Source organism: Leuciscus leuciscus (genome assembly GCF_965113295.1).
Source record: "Leuciscus leuciscus genome assembly, chromosome: 18".
Lineage (NCBI taxonomy): Eukaryota > Metazoa > Chordata > Actinopteri > Cypriniformes > Leuciscidae > Leuciscus > Leuciscus leuciscus.
In genome coordinates, this window is record NC_138742.1 from 28,671,976 (window position 1) to 28,696,723 (window position 24,748).

Here is a 24,748-nt window from a genome sequence, read left to right on the forward strand (position 1 = left end):
TTTCCTCCTCAGCACATGTGACTAAAAACTCAGATAGATTCAACAACGACAACCAATCAAAAAAGAGGTCATTTACATACAAAAGTCTTAAAGGTACAGCAGCAAATTCAGCTTGATTAATTCAACGTCCAGGAGAGAAGGTAAAAAAAAATAAGAAACTGTTTTAGTGCAAGAAACCTTGAGTCACATTTCACAGACTCACTCATCATACTCATCATACTCATCTTTCCATATCTCTTTTTGATTCTCTCTGTCAGCACTGAGACCTGATGGATCTGATTCAGACTCCACCAAAGCACATACGACACATGGCTGCATTATGTGGGTCATTACTGTGAGTCAGACTGCAGGAGACAATCGCTTAATTCACACATGAGTGCTGATTTACCACACTGTCAAAAGACATGTTGACTTAACCTAAAAAAAGCAAGGAGACCGATTGCCTTAAGGCGAGACACGGCAGGCAAAAACGTACATTTTTCATGTAGTGGTCAGTTTTGAGATTTTGGGCTAGTTTACTCCTTCAATATGTGTTCTTTCAAGCTGCTATAAAGAAAACGTTGAAAATATACATTAAGATGTTTATTTTATTACATTTTGTTTACTTGCGGCAGTAAGTTTCTCCCGAATTTATCAAGAAGTCAGCATTCCAGCGCGACACGCCGAGATCCGTCTGTTTACTGAAGTCTGTCATGACCGGGATCGTTGTAAAGCTCTGAGTCTCCTGCACAACGCTATGTAACCCAAATATGGGCATTTCCTTTCTATCAGTAACCAATCGTGAATGTCCAAAGAGGGATTTAAAGCTAACGACGAAATCTCATTTAGAGCTATTTAACTCTTTAACTGCTGTTTTCTCAAAATGAGTTTTTTGTCATTCTCCAGTAGAAACATCTCAGCCTATGCAGCACCTGTGTACACCACACTCTCCAGTTATACACTTATACACAGTATTCTGAAGATATTTTCAGAGGGATTTGTTAATAAATCATTCCTGGCCAGATTTATGTGACATTTTAATCAAAAAAAATATGGCAAAAATCGATTTTTTTAAGGCTATGGACAGTATATTTTGATTCCCTAGGTAATGAAAGCATATATCCTGAAATCCCTCTGAATTTTTATTTTCATCTTGTGTGTAAACAAAATGAAAAAATAAATTTGCACCTGCCTTTATCATATGTTCAGATCTATCTACCGAAAATATATGCAAAATCGTGCATATTTAATGAGATAATGCCTAATTTGCATAATTAAACATACAAATTTCTAAAACTTGTAATACATTTTTTGTATATACTTGTGTAAGTAATAAACTGAGGAAGTTTCATGGTGATATCTATTATTAAATTTTTTAACCCTATTCACCTGTAGTGTCTCGCCTTAAAATTATTAGGTAAATAAACTATATACTTAATTGAAAAATTAGGGTAGGTGGAATTGTCAAGTTCACATAACTTCAATTTTCAATTACACATGAAGTTTATTTACTTGATTTTAAGGCAACGGGTTTCCTCACTTTTTTGTAAGTTAAGTCAACATTTCACCAATGTATTCAGTTCAAACATGGCCTTAAAATGAAAAGAAAAGAATTGCATTTAGGATAAAGCCTCACTGTGTGTGTGTGTGTGTGTGTGTGTGTGTGTGTGTGTGTTTTGGACACTCACATGCTTCCAGTGGCCGAGCTGCTGTCGGTGGGCAGAGAGCCGTTGGAGCGCTCCATCTGGGCCAACCTGAACGGACAGAGATCGACACCAGTATGAGACCAACATGACAGCATCACAGGGTTTATTAGGATTAAAAGGAGGTAAGGTATGGATTTGTGTACCTCCAAGACTCCACCATGGCTAAGCATGTTTATTCATGTGCTGGGTGATCAATGAGAATATAAAACTAGAAAAATGTAAACTCAAAATAGGCTACTGGTGTGACCCTCCAATTCTGAATAACTGCTTTTACTCTCTCTCTCTCACACACACACACACACACACACACACACACACACACACACACACACACACACACACACACACACACACACACACACACACACACACACACACACACACACACACACACACACACACACACACACACACACACACACAGAACTGAAGACTTGTCCCGATGGATTACAGTCTCATACAGTTCCTATAATGGGATAGAGGCTTCAGCCGTAGTCTATATTCACAATCCCATAATAACTGCCTGTGTGTGTGATAGTGACATTGAGAGAATCTAGCTGACGGTGAAAATCCATTTTCGAGTCTTTGTGGGTAGAAGGTCAGACCTGGAGGCAGTTGCTGCATTTGTGCATGCGTAGTATGTTTTCTACTTTTTTCTTTGAGCAGGTGTAAATCGAATTGATACGCGCCTAATATACTCTATGTGGCACCAGATTAAATTGGCTTCGGCGGAGAGCCAGAGGTCTAACAGGGCGTGTGTGCATATTTACACCGCTCATCTGTCAGCGCTTTCACATGTCTGGCCCTGCGGTGATGCACTCTGACAGACTGACGGCAGCAGATCTCAAATCATGACAGAATTACTGTAATTACTAATGCTAATGATGACAGAGAACAGGAAATTATTCAGAAATTACAAAAAGTATTAGCACTTTAGTCATTGTCAATTTAAAAGTAATTTAATTTATTTATTATTAATTGCTAATAATTAGTACACATAACTTGGACTAATATTAGTTATTATTGGGGCTAATTAGGGAAGAATGAAGCCATCAAATCAAAAAAATTTTCATGGAATATTGCAGTATCTATTATAAATGATTTATCAGTGCATATCATTATTTGTTTTTTTTAATTCATGTGTCTCATACTTTTTAACCAAAATATCTTCCCCTCCCTCTTGCAGCGACATCTCTTCCCTTCTCTGATGATGAGGGCGGGACCATAACCTGTCACTCACATAAGATCCACCAATAGCAAACCACAACCATCCAATCAAATCCCCACAGACAAAATCAAGCCCCGCCCTACATTTGTTCTTGTTCCAGAAAGGTTTCACTCGGATATACGTCACAATAGGGAAGAAAACACTATTGCAACTTACATTTTATGCCGACTTCAATGATGATATCAATGATCAACAGAACCCAGAAGACGTTTTTTGATGTTTTGATCTACAATGTAAATTACACACACCCATTGCGAAAAAGCGGATTTTTGTTAATGTACGATTTTAATAACTTACTAGATAGACAATTTGGGGTGTGAGTGTTTGCAGTGTATGTTGTAGAGCAACACATCAAAGTATAGTCAAGTTATTTTTACCACATTTTACTCATAAATTGAAAACCCCCATTATAAAACCCCATTGGAAAATCTCGAAGGAACCATTAGTCTTCCGGCTTCTGAAGTCATCCCTGCAGATCTCTATTCACTGTATACTTTTGAAAAATGTTTAGGAAAGGCCTATGACAGACTTATGTTCAATGATATGAAATAAAACAGACAAAAACAGACAGTTTTTATACTGAATGTTTTCATATACCACAATAATGTGATGTCTTTGAATTATCTTAATTTTTTGTTTTTCATTCTTCCTTTTTAGTAGTGTTTAGTTCCTTTTGGAAGTGTCTGACTGTTTCTATGGGAACCGGAGCTTCTAACGGCTGTAGTTATGCGATGACTTCACCAATCTCCGATTGGCTCTTATTTAGAAGGCGGGACTTATTCTGCCATATTGAGCGTTGCACTTTTCCCCATTCAAAACAATCCCAGTGTTAATTGTGTTATTCTATAGTGTATACATCAGTGTGGTTTGTGTACTGTGATGCTGGCAGTGAGATATACTGACCTGCTGGCGTACTTCCCTATCTGTGAATGCGTGTCGTCATGAGGGAGTTGTGGCGACGGCGAAAGCCTACAAACAAAAACACAAGCATAAACAAAAACACAACCGAAAATAAATCAACGACAAACATTAAACGTGTCTGATGATCTACAGTGAAGGCCGTGTGTTATTGGGACGGACAAACTGAGGAAGAAGGTTAGACAAAAACAATGCTAAAAAAACTAAAACGGGGTGGAGGGGGGCGTGCGAGGGTGGATCTGCCATTCTGCGCGTGCACTGATGTGAGCAGCATGCTGTACTGATGCTTGACTGAAGATACTCACTCGTACTGCTCTGGACACATGCTGATGAGAGTGACCGGACTGCAGGAGGGAGAAACAAATACAAAAACAAGAGGAAAGGAGGGGAGTGGGGGGGGGTAGGGGAAGGGAGGAACAGATTTTTTAGGGTCAGAGGTCACACAATATGGAGGTCAGATCAGATCCAGATAACAAAGATGTGGAAGAAGAGTCCTGACTGAAAGACTCCTCCAGTACTGTAGGGGGCAGCGCAGGATATGTCATTCTGGATTCCTAGCATGATTCCTAACGTGTTACTCGTTTCGCCATCATTTACTGAGAGAGAAACTTTGATACCTTTATTACCTTCATGGTGCGTTTTGGTCACTCTATGCTTCCATTGTATGGAAAAGAGCATCATGAACATTTTAATAAAGGCCTGGTTTTGAAAAAAAGAAAAAAAAAAAGAAAGAAAAATCACACAAGTGATTAACTGATGATCCCTTTAATAAAGCCTCTTGTGAGCGTGTCGATCGCATCATCTTTGCGCACGCAAGCTTCAGAACTAGGGGGATCAGATTTCCAAACCAGTCTTTAATCTGTCACTTATTTTAATTCCACTTCAGAGTCTTCTAAAGTGAAAACTTGCTGCTGATCGCACACAGCGCAGAGCACAGAAGATCAAACGCTCTGCTCTGAGTTTAATCAGCTGGAGACCCTAGTGAACTTATGATGAAAACTGTCATATTTGTATTTAAAGAGGACCATACATGAGGCCAGAACTGCAAGAGGAGAAATTCAAGGTTAGATCGCTTAATGTTTGCCTTTTTTGTGAAATCCTAAAGCAGGGGCCATTCATATTCATATCCATATCCAGCCTGGTCTCACTGCTATTAAGTAGGTATTAATACGTAACATTTAAGTGTACAAAACATACTTTTTATACGTTTGTATAGAAGCTGAAACGTACAATATGAACGTCTAGGCAACATTTAAACGTAAACATTATTATGTTTTTACATAGTACATTTTTTTGGGTGTCTTTTATGGTTCTAGAGTCAGTCACAGCATAGGACTATACTAAGAAAACACCTTTTGTGTCCCACAGCAAACAACATAAATGATGAATAATGGTTAAACTATCACAGAAATGTGATTCATTTTAAGGTTTTAAAGCTTGTCTTGATTAACATGATGTAATCCTTCGAGCAGAAGTCAAAAACAGAGCAAAATATTAAGTAGACAGGGAAACTGACTGATAACAATGTTATTGATATGACAATTGAATACTACAGAATCAAAACATTAATGCCACACATTTAATATTCATAAATAAGAATCCGTACACATTTGTACGTCTGTAGGGTTGTTCATACGCAGATAATTTACGTTTTAGTGCTGTCAATACAGGTCTGAACATTTCTATGGAAGCTTGTTTCCGCCACAGAATAAAACATTTTAAAAGATAATTGCGACATTTTATCTTGCAATTCTGACTTTATTTCTCAGAATTGCGAGTTATAAAGTCAGATTTGTGAGATATAAACGTGCAATTTTTACTTTTTTTCGTGCAATTCTGACTTCATAACACATTTGCGAGCTTATATCTCGCAATTATGACTTTATATCTCCCAACTGCGTGTCTTTATTTAAAGAATTTATTTCTCACAATTGAGAGTTTATATCTCACAATTCTGACTTTATAACACAACAATTCTGACTATATCTGAATTGTGAGATGTAAACCCGCAATTGTGAGAAAAAAAGTCAGATTTGTGAGATAAAAAGTCGCAATTACCTTTTTAATTTTTTATTCTGTAACAGAAACAAGCTTCCATATGTTTCATAGTATATGAAAGCGCAAGTAAATGTACGTGTGGTAGAATCACACTATACTGTACGTAGAAATACACACGAATACTCATAAGATCACGTCGTCAAATCCATCACGCTGCAGGAATGAGGCATTTTGCCCTTTTTCACAATTTATGTGGAGACAAGAAGTCTAGGATGAGACTCTCAGACACAATGACTTAAAAACTCTTTTCTTTTTTTTGTAAGAAGGTCAGTCAAGGCAAGTAAAGTGTCTTTTTATTTCATTTTTAAAGAGCAAAAGTTAACATAAAAAGGCATCCGCGGCTCATTTAACTTTATTAATTCCAGTAGTTCAGGAACTGATTGGATCTCGAGCTTCTCGACACACTTGTACTAATCTTTATTATTTACTATTATTGCTGTAATCATTACATTCATGTTAACCAACATTGCGTCACTGTGTAAACTAATGGCAAGATTTCAGTAGGTAAATATAAGAGTTGTCAATTTTGGTTTCATGGTGACTTTAACCATGTAATGCTCAATCAAAATGTTAATCGAAAATTATTCCAGTGAAACAACTGACTCTCTGGCGAGGCATGGCGGACTTATCCAATTATTTAGTTTGAAATAAACCCCGCCTCTCCACAATTGTCTGGAATAATGTGCACTGATGATATGTTTGACCATGAAAATGTATTGAGAAAGTAAAAAAGGATACATTATGATTTCATGTTGACTTTCAGGGCGATGGAAAGGTGGCTGAAATATGAGCCATGTCAAAAACCAAGCGATCCAGTTATCTAGGCTGTTAAAAGGCTGGTTTGCTGTATCACTATGTACAGAGCGCTGGGTTCTGTGAATTAGTGCTGACAGAGTCAACAAACACGAGCTCTCTAATAAAAGTCGCTCAATATCCCCTGGCGCTTCTGAATTTCATGAAAACCCAAAACTGCACAGTTTCATATTGCTCTTGCAATCTGCTCTGAATATATTCCAACCGCGGTCATCACTCTTTGTTAAATGTGACACGTGGCGATGCTGTCGCGCACCGCAGCATGTCTGTTCAGAAACCTGAAAATCGAACGATACATGAAATGGTCTGATATCCCAGCGAGCTGAGTTGGGCTGAATGTCACGCTAACGTGGAACGACAGTCGTTCCGGCTCTGCTCGTGGGGATTTATAATCAGCACCAACTGAAGAAATGGGTCATCTGACGTTCCTTGTCATTTAGCTGAAGACTCTTTCCCACACAAATTCATGAAATGGTCCCACTGGAAAACCAGAAGTGCCTTAATCAACGGTAGTTGACGGGAGATAAGGCAGAAGTGGGAACTGTAACTCTCTGCTTTCATAAATTGGCCACACTTGGGCTCTGCTCCAAAAACAGGGCTGCTTTTTCAGACATCCTACGGTAGGCACGTTCCCAACGCTGAGGCTGTTCCAGATGACAGGCTGCTAAATCCTGCTGCCTTCCAAGACACCTTCTTTTGTTTATAAAGACAGCATCACATGTATCTTTAGCAGAAAATGTATTGCGACAAATTCAGTGGAAAAAAAAATCCATCTAATTTGGCAGGCAAAATGAGAGAAATGTTCACATTTCCAGGATTCTTAGAAGCACAAGTCATCATATTTGGGTAAACTATCATTTTAGCATTCCCACTTGCCCGAATAGCAAAAAAAAAAAAAAAAAAATCCACAATAACTTTTCTTTGACTTTGCCTCCTCATTTTAAACCCCCTCCGCACAACACTGCTGATATGTATATGGTCAGACACTTGCATCTGTCATAATATTTGGTAACAGTATTTCGATTGTCCACTTTAGACATTCATGTACAATAGTTGCAACTACATGCCAACTAAGTAACTTTGCAACTACATGTCAACTATCAGTCATTAGATTAGAGTATTAGTAGACTGTCTGCTTAAAGGCACACTATGTAATTTTTCCCCACTAGAGGTCATTTATTCAAAACAACGGCGTAGCTTGATGACGCCTTTATTTTGTGGAATCATGGGAGTTGTTGTCTTCACTTCTACAGCTGGTGAAGAATACGACAGGACTCGGGCAGAAATCATATTCATGGATGACCGGTATTAGGTATGGGAAAACGAGGTACTCGCTGTAAATCAAGAAAACGAGATTTAAACAAAGACTAACTGTGTTAAACTGTATAATAATGATTAGTTTTCTGTCGATGAATGTATACAAACTGTTGCTCACCTGTCTAATAAAACACATAATATATTAAAGCGTCTTTAGTGTTTCTATGGTTTCTACACAACAAAACCGGAAATCGAGGGTATGATGTCATTGATAGGAGACGGACGGACATGGTCCATGTCCTGGTTAAAACGGCTTATTTCTCTGGATTTAAACAGTCTTAGAAACATTTGGGATAATGGAAGTACACAAATCAACAAAATATATAACATTTTTCTAGTGGTCTTTGGATATTTTGATCCAAAAATCTTACATATTGTGCCTTTAATATCTGCTAACACTTTATTGTGATGCTCCTCAACAGACGTTCTACTGACTATAAGTGTTTTTGCAACTACATGTCAACTTATTCTACTAACCCGAACCCTAACAGTCTACTAATACTCTAACGAGAGTACATTGAGATAGTTGCAAAGTTACTTTTAGATAGTAGAATGTCAAAAGCAAACCATCTAAATAAATTGTAACCTTATATTAAGATCTTACCAAAATCATGCTAAGAGTTTCAAGTTACGAGGTTTAGTCACAAGCTCTTTTTAATACCTTTCATTGGTTAAATATTTGCAAAACCCAGACAGATTTCGCTCATGTTCAAGTTAGATAACGCAACTGACCAGCAGAAAGCTGATATGTTTGAAAGTGACTTCTGTGTGAGCTCCACTATTGACAATGGACCTTTTTTGCAAATGAAATTTTGCTAATGTACCGCACTTTTAGAAGGCTGAGACGAAGGCAGTGGATGGCAAGACACCGTCTAGGTTTTGGAAGAGAGTTTGAATCTTTAGAGTAGAAGCTTGGTATAGATATTTCAAGATATATCAACATTTCTGTACAGAAAGAGAATCTGCATTATGAAGCGAGACATGCCGACAATATTTGACACTTCTCGACAGTTTCTCAAACCCTGCACTGTGAATAAGCTGGTTGTGTGAAGACTGTAAAAGCTCTCCGCTGAAGAAAGTTAATGACTGGAGGTGGCAGAAAACCAGAGCCTGAGGACAGTCCAATTAAAACAATTGCAACTACAGATATTACATGCTTATATTCTCTTTCAAGATGCTTACGTTTCCATGTTGTCTCCTTCTAGGACCGTCTGGACGGGCAGGTATCCCAGGCGAGGGTGCTTCGCGAAATACTTCTTTGAGCGGAACTTGTTTTTTAAGACTTTGGTGAAATCCCGCATGTCTTCTCCTGAGGTGGTCTGAAAAGAAGAGGAAGAGAGATGATGGATGTGGAAGTGGATTTACTTTATTAACAATTGTTCAAAGCAACTTCAATAGAATAAAGGCTGAGAGTCACTAGTGGTTTGAGCTTTGCAGAGCAGGCGTTGGTAGAGTCTATTTAGCAGTGTCACTCTGAATCTTTCACACTAAAGTTCATTACATTATGAATTATTCTTCTCATCTAAACACTTGCTGTTCCACTGCAGTTACAACATAAAATCCAACAAAATTGAACAGTTACTAATATAAATGACTGTTCAAAAGTTTGGGGTCTGTAAGTAAAATAATTAATTGTGTAAGAAATACATTTTCAGCATCATTACATCATTACACTAGCCTGGCAAGCCAGACCTACATCATCAAGATGTTAGGTCTGGCAACTCTCCATAGACACGGCTCAGTCCGAGGGGCGGGATAAACGGCTGTCTTTCAAATTCCCTCGGCATGCAATAGGACAGCGCTACAACCAACCAGAGCGTTTTCCCAACAGCGGAGCTAATGATAGATTCAACTTTTGAATCTGGCCGGCAAAACTACGAACACATCTTCCTTTTTTTAAAATGACTTAAGTGCCGTTCTTTGCTCTTTTCTCAAAGAAAAACTAAACTCCAAGTCCTCCAGAGTCGCGGACAAAGCCGATTCAAAAGACTGTTCGCCAGCAGCAGCCATTCTTTGTTTTCAAGTAGCAGGGAACCGTCGCAACTCAGTCGTCATTATGTTAAGCCCGCCCCGTCTACTCTAAACACGATGTGATTGGCCTGACCCAATTTAGGTTTTTGCAGCTCCAAATTTAACGGAGAGTTGCTAATTTAACGGAGAGGACCTCGGTTTAACGTCTCATCCGAAGGACGGATAGTTAAACCGAGGTCCTGACTCTCTGTGGTCATTAAAAATCCCAGTATGTCCTTCGAAAAAGAGTAGGGGTGTAACCCCGGCATCCTGGCCAAATTTGCCCTTTGGCCTCTGTCTATCATGGCCTCCTAATCATCCTCATATACTGATTGGCTTCATCACTGTCTCCTCTCCACCAGTGAGCTGGTGTGTGGTGAGCGTTCTGGCGCAATATGGCTGCCGTCGCATCATCCAAGTGGATGCTGCACATTGGTGGTGGTTGAGGAGATTCCCCCCTTCTATGTAAAGCGCTTTGAGGTCTCAGAAAAAGCGCTATATAAATGTAACGAATTATTATTATTATTATTAATTACCCTGGCTGTAAAATACATTTTGCTGCCGCTAGGGTGCGTCTAGATTTCTAGGCTATCATTACACACGATCCTTCAGAAATCATTATATGATGACTGGATGCTCAAGAAACATTGTTATTATTATCAATGTTGAAAACAGTTGTGATGCTTCATATTGAATGGAAAACGTGATATGTTTATATTTAGATGGGCATAAAATAAACAGCAGAAGTGTAAGCAATATGCACATACAAATGTGCAGTGAAGAACACAAGGGTTACAAATGTATACACTCAACATTGACCCCACCACCACCACCACCAGCACCACCACACACACACACACACACACACACACACACGTTTTGGGTCAGTTTAAGTAAAAAGCAGTATGAGCACATAGAGCTCTTTAGCCCATAACTTCTGTACTACTTTCTCTCACACACACTGGCAGACTCAAAGCACACACACGTCCCCACAGATCCCACACTGATCCATCCACACGCAATCTCATCCTCCATTTGTCTACTGAGCCGAGCTGAGGTGTTTCATTCCAGGATTTCTCCGTCTACGTCTCCGCACAAAGTCTTCTTTATCTGCATATATTAGCAAACCAAATCCTATTTCTCTTGCAGACTAGAAGACCAACCGAACAACAAGGTTGTGACAGTCCATATATTACAGAAGGATTGTGTCTCCAACAGTTTGTCTTGTTAAACTCAAGTAAACCCACAGACCAACAGAACCATGAACTCCAGATCTGACACTCTCATGAGTGCATCATTTTCACATGCATGAAAGTGAGCTAAGCCAACCTGAATAATTTGTTTTAGCCTTCTGTGTGAGGAACATATCTCTTTTGCGCATATGCATATGTAAACATGGTGCAGAAAGATGGATCAAAGACACACCAATGATGGAGACATTGTTTTTGTGTCTCTCTTAAAGTCCCCCTGTGGTGAAAACCAAGCTTTTAAAGTTGTTTATATGTCTATGTGGTGTTTTTAATATGCTTTAAGACAAACCATGTGTAAATTCATAAGTCGACACCATTGCTGAGTATTTTCTCCTTAAAACTGCAGTGAACCAAAGACAGTCTCAAAAACACGCTTTGAAATCGCTGGTGTTTCTGACGTCACAAACTGCCTTGTAACCAATCAGATCAATGTGTGATCGTCAACAATCTCTGACCTGAGTGAGTGAGTGGAGGCGGGGCTCATTTGCATATTCCTAGAACCACGTATACTAAACGAGACAAGGGTGTAGAGTTACATTCAAGCTATTTTAAGGCATGAAGAAAACATTTCAAGGAAAAAACATTTAAATATGTCATTTTGGTGATCAGAGATGAGTTTTAAGGGATACAATTATTGACTACAGGGGGACTTTGTAGAATAGCAAGTAGGCTATGATATTTTCATTAAATAATGATTTGAATTCATGTCTGCTCCTCATACAGCTATCACGTGGCATCAGACGACTTTGAATAAAGGCTGTCACGATATCCAATTTTCACTACACTATTACCTTATTATGTTATTTCGTGTCATCTCTTTTTCGGCTAATGAGTCACATTTATAATAAAGATTGTAGGGAGGCGGAGAGAGAGTTTGTAACCATTGCTAAACAAAACATTGCTTTTTTTTAGCTTGATACACCAAAACTACATGCTTTCAACGGGCCTTTTTCTATTAACGTGAGAAGAATGAATCTCGTCTGTAAACCATTCTTGTATGAATTTACACATCGTGTTTTTCGACGGAGGAAAATTTATCAGACAAATAAGGCAACATGAGTAAATTGTGTTTTTCATGTTTGGGTGAAGTTTTCCTATTAAAAAGGACTGTAAAGTTCCCGCTGTAAGCGCGAGCTGAACACAGCACATTACTCATTTAGACTGACACTGGGATAAAGAAACTCTTCGTACCCCACAACTAATAAAAGCCATATCACAACAACAAAAAGCAATATCACCACAATGAAAAAGCAATAACAGTGTAACAGCCCAACTGAGGGCCACAAAAAGCATATTCTGTTCAATATTGATCTTCTGCTCTCTGAATTCTGATGACAATATTTGCTGTTGAATCGCAATGAAATGTGTTTTATAGACATGTGTTAGTGGAGTGGGGTGTTTCTGGGATATGTGCGTTTGAAAGGAAATCCTGTCAAGATGAAGTAGCCGGACATTTCACAACCGCTGGTGTGTGGTCGAGGTCTGACGGGAGTGATGGATTCAAGATTACTGCTGCCTCCTTGAATGCCAACAAAAAACAAAATGCCAACAAATGACAGGATTAAGATGATGATGATGATCCAAACAAAAAAACAATAAATCAGCCCGTTGAAAGTATTAAACAGCGGCTGGTGGTCTCCGGAAAGCAGTTTCTAGCTCTGCACTGTCAACACAATCTTATTATATAACAGTTAGTTCTGGCCCAGTAATTTAATAGGACGAGCGTCGTTGTCTGTGCACTGAAATGTTTCACTGCATCACTTCTCTTACCTAGAGTTACAATTCTATAGATCACAACATTGTAAACCATTTTTGTTGGCGAAGCAAAAATAAAAAAGCCGGCCATATTGGGTTGGAAATGTCACTCGATATTAACAACTACATTATAGAGCTGTTTTATGAAAGTAATATGACACACATGATCAATATTCTTGGGCCTGTGGAACGTTTATTTGATGCTTCATAGAACAGCGCCATAAACGTATTACAGGAACGATCCACATGAAGTGACCAGGAGCTAAAGTGCTTTTGTTCAAGGTCACGGCGGTGCCTCACTGGTAGCATGGGGATTCTGGTTACATGGATCACACAAAGGCTATTTCTGGAATGCTAAAATTTTAATATGTGCATATGCTCTTTAGAACCTACAGTAGTTGTGTTCCTCTTTACTGTGGATTTCAGAAGTCTTATAGACAACTTTTATGGTGCATCTCTGGAGCTTAAAGTCGGCATGAAATTAAAGTGGCAATAATATGCCCTTTTACAAAGTCTTGATTTTTTTTTAAGGAACAGGTTTTCATGCTTGAATGTTTAAAAACCTATTATTTTTCCCATATTTGTCATTGTTGCAGCTCCTCTCTTCCCAGTCTGTTAGTATCGCTCTGTTTAGTTCCTGTCTCTATGAAGCCCCTCCTTCTGAAAAGCACACTGTGCTCTGATTGGTCGGCTGGATCAGTGTGTTGTGATTGGACAAGCACTTTGAGCGTGTTTGGGACATGTCCCGCCACTACTAACAAAGTCCCGTTAAGACAAGTAATTTCCATAGACAGTATATAAACTGGACACAGCGACCCCATTGGATTCAACGGAGACAATTGAAGTCAAATAGAAGCACTAACTTCCTGATGGCTGAGCGTACTGCGCAGACTCAAACTGAGCTTGACGACGTAGATGTGACGTGAGCAACCCGTCTATCTACTAGTAGCTGTGCCGAGAGAAATCTGAATCATTCCCTTCCGAATCTTGCAGAGACGGAGAGTGTGAGTAGGAGGTGTCCATGAGCTAGGAGCAGGAGCAACTTTTGCTAAGTATTCTGATTAATTACTTTGTCATTTTGCCTCCACGTCCCCCCGATTGCGCGCGAGCTTCTCCTCCTGTCCATACGGTAATCTCTCTACTGTGCGACAGAGAGTCGCGTGGTTATGACGCAATCGTTAGCCTATTTTTACAAAAACGGCTTCTACGGGGCCATAACGTAAGATAGAAGGTAATGGAGCCTTTTATAAATTTTCGTGTTTCTTTAGAAATAAATAATGGACAAATGGAGTCTTTAAACGCCTCAGATGTAAAGTTATTCGCTGTCAAAGTGACGCCAAAATGAATGGGAGTCAATGGGATGCTAACAGCAGGTGATGGTCCGCTAGCCAATGATGGCGCCCGGGGAAACTACAAAATAATATGAAACCCTGCCCCCCTGGTAATTTCACTCGGCGGCCATCTTTGAAACGCCTCTCGGGCAGCAAGTGCAGCTCCTGTCTCTTTGAATGGGGAAACATCAAATTCTCCAAAACTGTTTACCAAACTTACAATTAAATTACATATCTGAAATCACCAATGAAATCTGACAAGAACTGTGTCATAAATTTTGTTTCTAAACGCTTGAATCATGACATAAAATCGAAATTTTTCAGGCTGGATCAAGCTAATGCGCAGTGGAAGCGCGTCTGACTGTTTTCTATGGGAACCGGAGCTTCTAACGGCTGCAGTGATGCGATGACTTCACCAATCGCCGATTGGCTCTTATTTAGAAGGCGGGACTTATTCCGCCATATTGAGCACTGCACTTTTCCCCATTCAAAATAATATGAGTGACACATCTTGTGTAATTCTATATTCTTAGCTACTAACCAACTCAACTAGGCCCCGCCCCTTTATTCTGCGTTTGCCTTTGGCGGGAATTATTTAAATGAGGAATATTGTGACGTGGGAGAAACTCAAGACTGCAATGGAGGCGTTTCAGGGAGTTTAATGAAAATGCCATTACTGGATCTTCTTGTGAAATTGACAGACTTGTCTCTGGTGACGTATGCCAGCTTCTCCAGTCAATTAGTCCACTTAAACCCGCCCCTTTCTTTCCATCGTCTACAAAATCGAATTAATTTTTAGTGCCATGCCCACATCTCAATACCCAATCAACAACTGACGTGTAAAACCGACTTACATTTTTTTAATTTTTTGATAAACCATTATACTTGAATGTACATCACAATAAGGGAGAAAAGATCTTTCTCTACTTCAGTTTCATTGTGACTTTAACAACTTTCATTGAATGGAAAAGAGCAGCGTGAACATTCTTCAAAATTTCTCCTTGTTCTTTCTCCAGTGTTCTACAGTATAACAGCTTTGGAATGACATGACGATTCATTTGTGGGCGATTCAGCCGACTTGTGGTGTTCAGGGTCCCTCAGGGGGTCCCGTCAGCTCAACCCTCCAGTCAACCATCTTTATGACTAATGAAAAAGGCAACATTTCTTCACAAGTGCCGGTTGATTACAGTTGAATCGATTTTAAGTTGCATCATTATTCAGTCTAATTTGTCTGAATTTGCACACAGTTGAAGAGAGCAAAAATACATTTGTTTTCCTTTTGTCATGCTGATCAATGACAGTGACAGCTCTTCAATTTCACGCTCCGAAAATGAACTGTCGAGTTAAACGCATTAAATTTCAGGTTGCGCACAGGAGAAGGAGGAGGTGGAGGAGAAACTAGCCAACTCTCGTGCCACAAGCTCCTGTTCACCAACCACACACTTCACAGTCCCAGCTGGAAGAAAAACTATATAGATGTGCTCCTGATGCGAAGTCAGTTCCTAAAGGCATTTAGCAGGATTATGCCTCCTACGAGAGCTAAGATTATAAAACAGCATTGCAGGTTTCCTTTACTTAAATACAAATGTATCTTTTACTTAATATTTGTATCTATATAGGCAATAGATAGTAAGGCTGCTCACTAGGTTTTGGAACAGAGCCATAGCTCTACCACTACCGAATGCCCACTGTAATGTCCATCCATGCGAAATGTCTCTTTTATGAGCTCTAGTTTGCGAGCTTCATTACACATGCCTTAATTTGATGGGTAGAGAAAGACTGTAGGGCAGGCGATCACGCGCGACTAACTCACCGGTGTGCAGTACTCCACCATTGGGTAGTTCAGTTTATGACCCTTCGCCGTACGACCGGAGAAGAAACAACTCTGGCAAACGTCATAGTTGAAGTGCTTCAAACTGCGATATCTGCAAAAAGAGGGAAAAAAACACTATTAGTCAGATAACATGCTTACATTGTACGGAAAAGCAGCGTGAACATTGATCCTTTTCTGTTTTACAGAATAAAGACAGACACAGAGGTTTGGAGTGACGTGATGAGACAGAATTTACATTTTTAGATTATTCCTTTAAAATCCTTAATTCCACAACAGCCACAGATATTCTGTAGTTCCATCAACTATAATCCACTCGTTATTGAATTTGCCTGATATTCAGTCCTCTCGAGAATATTCATTCACTCCAGTCACGTCACGCTTGATTCAATAACATCATTAAAACACTGTTTAAAAGTATTTTTACTAAACAGATTTTCTTCATATAAATGTAAATTGAGTGCGGAGGAGGACAGCGCTGTGTGTGGTGTTTGTTTTTGGTTCCTTCTGGTCTCTCCAGGAAATGCAAATTCAATAGAATTTAATTCCTTCAGTGTGCAATATTTCCACCACGTTGCTGCATAAATGATTAAATGATTTTATATTATTTTCTGTGTGATGTGGGTAAAAAAAAAAAAAAAGGATTGTTATAAAATACAATTTGCTGAAGTCACTTCATCTTTTATGACATGAGATTTAGGCCAAATGACACAAAATTGAGAACCCATGTTGCTACAATAAACTTTATTACCTTTATGTAATGCGATGCACTTACTGCCATTGTAATGACGGACAAAACACGCAAGTCCACATGAAACGCGTATGAAATTCAAAATAAAACCATTTAAATGTTGCTGTTTGAGCATAAACAACATCTGCAAAGTTACAACGCTCAAAGTTCAAAGCAAAGGGAGATATTTGCTTTTAAAGAAATTGCTTTTTAAGGACTACAACAAACGGCTGGTAGAGACTACACAACATTCATCCAGGGTTAGTGACATCACCAACCCTAAAATTTACATAAACCCGCCCCTGGGAATGCGATTTATAAATTATCAAAACAGAATATGCTAATCAATGACTAGAAGATAACTACGCATAAGCTACATAAATTCATCAACTAACCATTCAGAAATGTTGTCACCTCTTCTTGAGTCTCTCCATCTTTGTCTGACTCTGGTTTGAACATAAAAGGCTAAAAGTTTTTGACATTTTCAGTGCATGTCTGTGTGAGGTAAAACGACACGAGCTCTTGAAGCTCCGCCCCCTATGCCGGGAGCAGCAGCTCATTTGCATTTAAAGGAACAGACACAAAAACGGTGCGTTTTTGCTCACCCTCAAAAAAGTGACAACTTTAACATGCTTTAAACAAATATCTGTGGGGTATTTTGAGCTAAAACTTCACATAGACACTCAGGAGACATCAAAGACTTATTTTACATCTTGTGAAAAGTTAATTATACCACCCCTATAAGTAACTAAACAACTTGGTCCACACTTTATGGACTTAATGTTACATGGGGAAAATGTTTCTGCTACCAATCTGAAGTCCTCCTCTTGCATTTCTATAATGGACCATGGCAAAATCACTCAGTCAGTCATTCTCTTGATGATTACTGCTTAACTGATTAATCTGCTAAAGAATTAATGACATGTGCATGGATTTGTAAGGGAATTCATCAATGTAACAAAATTATACCATTAACACAAAGTTTTTCTCAATAAATCCAGGTTGACTGACTCAGACTTTATTTTTCTCCGTGTCTCTCTCTCGTTCCATTTAGTCTTCTCAACTATCTATCACTGACAAAACACAGTCCGTATCTCCTCTGTCAAACGTCCGGCTGAATCTCACCACTGAGCTCTGCCTCAAACAAACGTCTCAGAAAACAAGATGGTCCGGTCTGATGCGGTCAGTCCTCGAGAGATGGAGGAGGTTGTCAGCGAGACTTAGCCAAAGCTTCTAAATATGGCAGCATTATCAGTAATACATGGGCATAATGTATGTATGCATGACATTTGAAAAGGTCACCACCTATTGTGACAAGAGCACACAGTGTCTGTTTAAAATACAGCATGGAGGCGCGTGATGACGAACCGACACACAATACACCCCTCAGCGCACACTGCAACACACACACACACACACAGCTTCATTAACTCTGAGCCTGGGAACATTGATCAGCATGTATTTATGGTGCTGTACATATGCACACTCCTGATATTAATGCTGTCCATAAATTTCAAAGCAAAGAAGAAAACATTATATTATTAATATTTCATAACATAATAAAAATGTTGTATAGCTATAATTAATATTTACTGCAGTGAGTGTTCTGGCGGCTTTTGCCATTATTACCATCAATGGTGTGTTTTGCTTATACAGTAGCTACAATTATACATGTTGAGCTTCAACGATTGTTAAATTCTTCCATACAAAGACTGCAAATGCAAGGTTTTAAAAGTATGTTAAAAGTTTATTCTATTTAATTAATACATTAATTAGTTATACATTTTAATTGCTCATTTATTATATATAATACTTCTAAGACATAATTAATGGTACTATTATATATATATATATATATAATTTTTTTTTTTTTTTTTACAGATGAATGATTATAAATAAATTGACCTTGTTGTTCACCATAAACAAATTTAGAACTGAAACAAATGTAGGCTTCTATTATTGCATCAAATTTAAGCAAAGTAGGCTAAATGTTAACATTGTGTGTCCAGTTTTTCTATAGGCAGTAGAGCCTCTGTTGTGTGACACAGACGACAAAACCTTCTGGTCCTGTTGAAGGAGATTATCAGCCGATCGCACCAGAAAATGATGATGATGAAGCTCGTCTTTAATCTGCTAAATTATTGTTTTGTGAATCATTCACGAAATTGAGATGACTGACAGTGATACCCGGCCATAGCAACGAAATTAAACTTTCAAAACAGATCCATACATTGAACAAATCAGAAAAATTATTTTGTTGACTTCTACAAAAAAGAACAGACTAAATAGTATTGCTTTCAATATATATATAAAAAAAAACAATGAAAATGTAAAAGAACACTAAAATTAATTCAGTTTAAAACCCCTTCTATTCTGTTCTGTTTTGTTTGTTTATTTTTACATATTTAATCCGTCTCATTCTTGTTGAAATAATGAACCAAAGTTTTTTTTACGTTGTGCTATGTTTTAAAAAAATAAACAGATAGCCTACAAACAGAGATATATAATAGTTCACTGTTCGTTCAAATAATAGTCTATATACATGTTTCGTTTGTGTAAACAACATTAAACACATTTTCTTTCTTTATTTAATAATAAAATTATTACTATAACACGCAGTTTCAACTGCACCAAATATTAGGTTGTTTCATTATTGAACAGCAAATGTGAATAGCTCTTTCTTTATTTTTCATGTTTGTTGCAGGCTTATTTGGAAATGACCATAGTTGTAGTATTTCATCCTTACTGTTAACTGACATTAGCCCCACTTAAATGCGGCATTTGCTGCTGTTTTGCACAATGTCCCTTTGCGCCACCTGGCGATCATTTCGCGAACAACTTTGAAAAGCGACTGGTTTATTTCCGCGGCTGCTAGCGCGGCGGTAATAGGCATTCTGGTCGACTACCAACAGTAGCTTACAGCTGAACTTTGAAAAGTGTCAGAGCTGATCAGAGAACAGACTGAACGACACTGACTGTACGACTGTCCCTTTCATCAGTCTCTCTCTCTTATTTAGAGTGCTATCAGATGCTGACATTTAGTTGAATGTTTGGGCCTCAGGAGTGAATCTAACCTTTTTGCTCCCAGACAGCACGGCGCGTACCCATATTGTGTGTGTGTGTGTGTTAAATCTCTCACAGATCTGCTTGACATCACGCTTTGACTAGTGCAGGGCTGTCCAGACTTTCCTGCTTGCCTCAACACACCTGTCTGGAAGTCTCTAGTAAGACACTGATTCGCTGGTTCAGGTGTGTTTAATTGGGGTTGGAGTGAAACTCTTACACTGAGGGAGAATCGCCTACTTCTCAAATCTGTCGCATTGATGCAAGAACCGGTACCATTTGTGAAGTTTTACAGTTCTACCTAATGTACAGTCATTATGTAAGAAATAATGTACACCCAGCCGGTTGTTATCTCAGAATAAACCCCGACAGGATGATCAGGACCCCAATGTGAAGCGGAGGGGTCTTGCATCAGCCTGAAGGGCAGGGAACTACACTAACCTTTTCCACTGGTGGCACTTGCGCTACTAACTTTTTCAGTTACTGGCGCAAAACATGATTTGGTCGCACAAATTATTTATAGTAAGTGCTGCTGTGTCACGGGATATGTACCTGTCTCTACACTTCGCGTGCTTCATACTGTCATCGTGAAGCTTCAATGATTCGTGTTTGAATTGTTTTACGCAGTTACAAATTTGGACAGTCCTGCAATTGAAGGCCCACAGAATTTACAGTACACACAGTGCATTGCTCCGTCTTGGTACCTTAACCACTGGTATTCTTCGAGCCACTGGTGTCGAAATTCATATGTCCGTATCGTTTTTCCCGCGTGTGCTTTTCCTGACGAATCCTTCTCAGCCTCATCATTAGGGATGTAACGGTTCACAAAATTCACGGTTCGATACGATACACTTGTGTCACGGTTTGGTTCGGTACGCAGCAAAAAGAAATAAATGCCAGAGAAATTTCCTTGATTTAATTTTTTTTATTATTTTTTTTATTAAAACTAACATCATAAAGTATGATTTTTTTTTTTTTACTTTGAGCAATTCTAGAGCTATAATTGACTCTTCTTAGGAGCATATAAAACAAAACAGCTCCTTGGAAAAAATGAAATGTAATATTGTAGTAGTTATAAACAAAGGTTTATTTTAGTTCAGATTAACATTTGAGGACAAGAATTGTATTCATAATGTCAAAATAAAACCAACGTAATGTTACTTGGAGGCATTATAGCCTACTATTCCTGCCAAACTTCCATGGTTGCAGTACATGGTTGTTACTACAGTAAATCCATGGTGAATGTTGCTGATCTGTGGACACTGGATAGTTCATTCATGGCACAATGTTTCTTCCTGGTTTCCACGGCAGCGCTGTTTGATCCGTTAATAACGGATAAATGTGAATGTTTCTCACTAGATCTCGCAGCGATGTTATTACTTCTGTGGCGAATTCAAATTCTTTCTTTACTGGATCTCTTATTAGCGCTGTGTAATAACAGTGTCGCATGATCACGATCGGCTCGCGCTGCACTGGTCCAAACTGATAAACGGTCCTTCAACCACACAATAACGAGCAGTTTCGTTCTGCTTGCATTACGTTTGCCATTTGATGTTGGGCAATGTTGTGGTCGCGCCGGCATCTCTTACATTATGAGCACGCTTGCCACGCGCCTACATTTGAAATAACAAAATTTTGGTCGGCAGGAAAAATGGTCCAACGTTCGGTTTAAAAATGTGTACCGAAAGCCTCGTACCGAACGGTTCAATACGAATACGTGTATACACCCCTGAAGCCAACTTGATGTGTTGAATGCTCAGAGCACGTTATAAAACGTATTCTTAAAATACACATTTCTGTTTTAATAAATGCTCATAGTAAATCATAGCATATTGCCTAAAACATAAGGTAGGTACAAAAATAATCAGTGATACATTTGCGACCCATTAAAAATTAGGGTCGCAATGGCATTTCAAAAGGTCGCAGTGTAGTTCCCTGCTGAAGGGGGTTTATTCTGAGATAACAATAGTAATCAATAGTATCTGTGTTTGTGTGAAACAAGAGAGAGCGAGTCCACGATACTGTTCCTATCAAGCGAAAAGCACTGCTAACTTCAGTGACCCGGATGAGCCTGTGTTTCTGTTTTCAGCGGTTGTTATCTGGGAATAACTTACCACTGGATGCTGCGATTGACCAATCAGAATCAAGTGTTCCACAGAGCCGTGTAATAAGTCATAATAAACATCGTCAGGGTGATATCTACTTACATAAATGTGTGTGTGTGTGTGTACCTGAAGCCCACGATGGGGAACTCTTTACAGATATTGCACTTGGCCTGGTGTTTGGCCGTCTCTGCCGCAGCCACTCTGTGCAGGACCGGAAGCCAAACCATAGACTGCGGCTCCAGCCTCATCCAGTCGACAAACTGCCTCGGCTCCAGCTCAACCTTATTGGGCACCTGAGAAAAGAGCGCACGCACAAACAGCCAATGAGGGAGGGATTTCAGAAAGCCCATAAACAGCATGAGTGAATAACTCGTAAACAACGCAGCCTGACTGAAATGGAGAACATTTCCTACCAGACCACCATAAATGACTGTCATTCGCACGGCTGCTTTTATAGAGATATAACAGCCTCATGAATATTTCCGTCAAGAACGAGCATTCAGTGATGTCACCCTGTACTGGGGGATTTTTGACCAGTGCAATAGAAGGAATATTAGCTAAATGTGAAGAATATTATGTCATACGTTTCATCAGTAGCTTCTCTGTAAACCAGGGTCAATACAAGTTCAGTTTAACGGACAGAATCTGCGGCACTAACAAAGGAAACAATTTTGACAGACAACTAATGTAATTACAATGGAAGTCAATGAGGCAAGACATTCTGAAGGGTTTAACATCAGTAATGTGCTGCTTGTGTATTTTTAAAGAGCCTGTATTATATTTTCTGATATATTATTTGAGATTTAAAGCTTGTAAATCATCGATTTTAGCGGTGGGAATATGTTATATGAATACTGAGACATAATTACTGATATAATTCCAGCGCACTTGAAATATATGTAGAGACTCTTTCTGGTATTATTGCACATATCATGTCAAACTTACAGGGTTTACTGTCTTTACATGGTCATGAAGTAAAATTTTCACACAGACTTGGTTTATTAATGATTGTAAGGGATAGATACCTTGACAAAATGACAATTCTGTCATTATTTACTTTTATTTATATATTTCTCAATATCAATATTGTGTGTGTGTGTGTTCTGCAGAAGAAAAAGTCACACAGTTTTGGAACAACATGAGGGTGAGTAAACGATGACAGAATGTTCATTTTTGGTTGAACTATCACTTTAAAATATTTACTGTTCACGTTTTGTGGCTGTACTTTTAAAACAGCCTGTATTTGAATGTTTATCCTAGTTGTGTATTCCACTGTAAATGCACTACTGTAAACATGATGTGTTTGTTTTTGCATTCCTGTAATTATTTGTACTCTATGACAAACAAATTCTCATATTTCAGACGTACAAAACAAACAAGACAATGGCAAATAAATGATCAAATAAGACAATGATTAAGTGATTTTGGCAGGAATTCTGTTGTACAGCAGCAACAATCTTGGCAGTGATGTCAGCGGCGGGACACTTAGCATTGACACAGAAAGCACACACACACACACACACACACACACACACACACACACACACACACACACACACACACACACACACACACACACACACACACACACACACACACACACACACACACACACACACACACACACACACACACACAGATGAATGTTTGGGCCTCAGGAGTGAATCTAACCTTTTTCGTCCCAGACACATGGCGCATACCCATATGTGTGTGTGTGTGTGTGTTAAATCTCTCACAGATCTGCTTGATATCACGCTTTGACTAGTGCAGGGTGTCCAGACTCTCCTGCTTGCTTCAACACACCTGCCTGGAAGTCTCTAGTAAGACACTGATTCGCTGGTTCAGGTGTGTTTAATTGGGGTTGGAGTGAAACTCTGCAGGACAGTGGCCCTCCAGGAGCAGGACCGGACACACACTTCTCACACTGAGGGAGAATCGCCAACTTCGCAAATCTGTCGCATTGATGCAAGAACTGGTACCATTTGTGAAGTTTTACTGTTCTACCTAATGTACAGTCATTATGTAAGAAATAACGTACATCCAGGCGGTTGTTATCTCAGAATACACACACACACAAACACACACTATGTTGAGATATGCCATAACCTACAGCTCTGAACTCTGACCTCCTGACATGTTTTGTGCTCTTAAACTTCCCATCAAACCCCCATGAGCAACAAGAAATCAGAAAACAGAAATCCATCGTTCGGTGATTCCATCCATCAGCACTGATGGACTTCAGAAGGCTTCAGGTGTGACACTGTCCTGTCTGTCATCCCTTCACTCGTCAGTTTCTCATCAATCGTTTATTTGCTCTCTCAGCTTTCATCTGAAATGTTGCTCTGCAATCTGGCCTCCTCCTTTAAAAATCACACCTAGCCTTTATTTCCAGAGTTGTTTTTCTGCGGCAGTGACATCTCTCCCTGTCTGTCAGTTCTGATTGGACCTCTTCCTCCTCTTCCTCCTCACTCATTTATAAACGACTATTTCTCTCTCTTCAAAACACTTCAGACTTGACACTGAGTGCAATCAAACCATACAGACAGACTGACAGAGAGACAGACTGAGAGACAGATACGGGCAACATGACAGATGAGAAGACATCTATAGATCAGTATAATGTTAGACTGATAGAACGATAGATAGACAGAACG

General features: G+C 39.1%; 1 protein-coding gene across 6 annotated transcripts in view; it reads right to left on the minus strand.

Annotated features, from left to right (window-relative positions):
- The window catches only part of utrn (utrophin), a gene marked incomplete at its 3' end in the record, with an annotated part of 239,454 nt that overhangs the window by 21,658 nt on the left and 193,048 nt on the right, over window positions 1-24,748 (minus strand). For 4 of the 6 annotated variants that reach the window (XM_082144953.1, XM_082144949.1, XM_082144950.1 and 1 more), the window contains exons 65-70: window positions 22,221-22,387; window positions 16,179-16,290; window positions 9,202-9,338; window positions 4,137-4,175; window positions 3,817-3,882; window positions 1,668-1,733 (exon numbers count right to left, since the gene is read on the minus strand). In XM_082144953.1, the coding sequence (XP_082001079.1) occupies window positions 1,668-1,733; window positions 3,817-3,882; window positions 4,137-4,175; window positions 9,202-9,338; window positions 16,179-16,290; window positions 22,221-22,387 (587 nt within the window). Of the gene's footprint in view, window positions 1-1,667; window positions 1,734-3,816; window positions 3,883-4,136; window positions 4,176-9,197; window positions 9,339-16,178; window positions 16,291-22,220; window positions 22,388-24,748 lie in introns of those variants that run through there. The other 2 variants (XM_082144951.1, XM_082144954.1) reach the window with 2 other exon arrangements.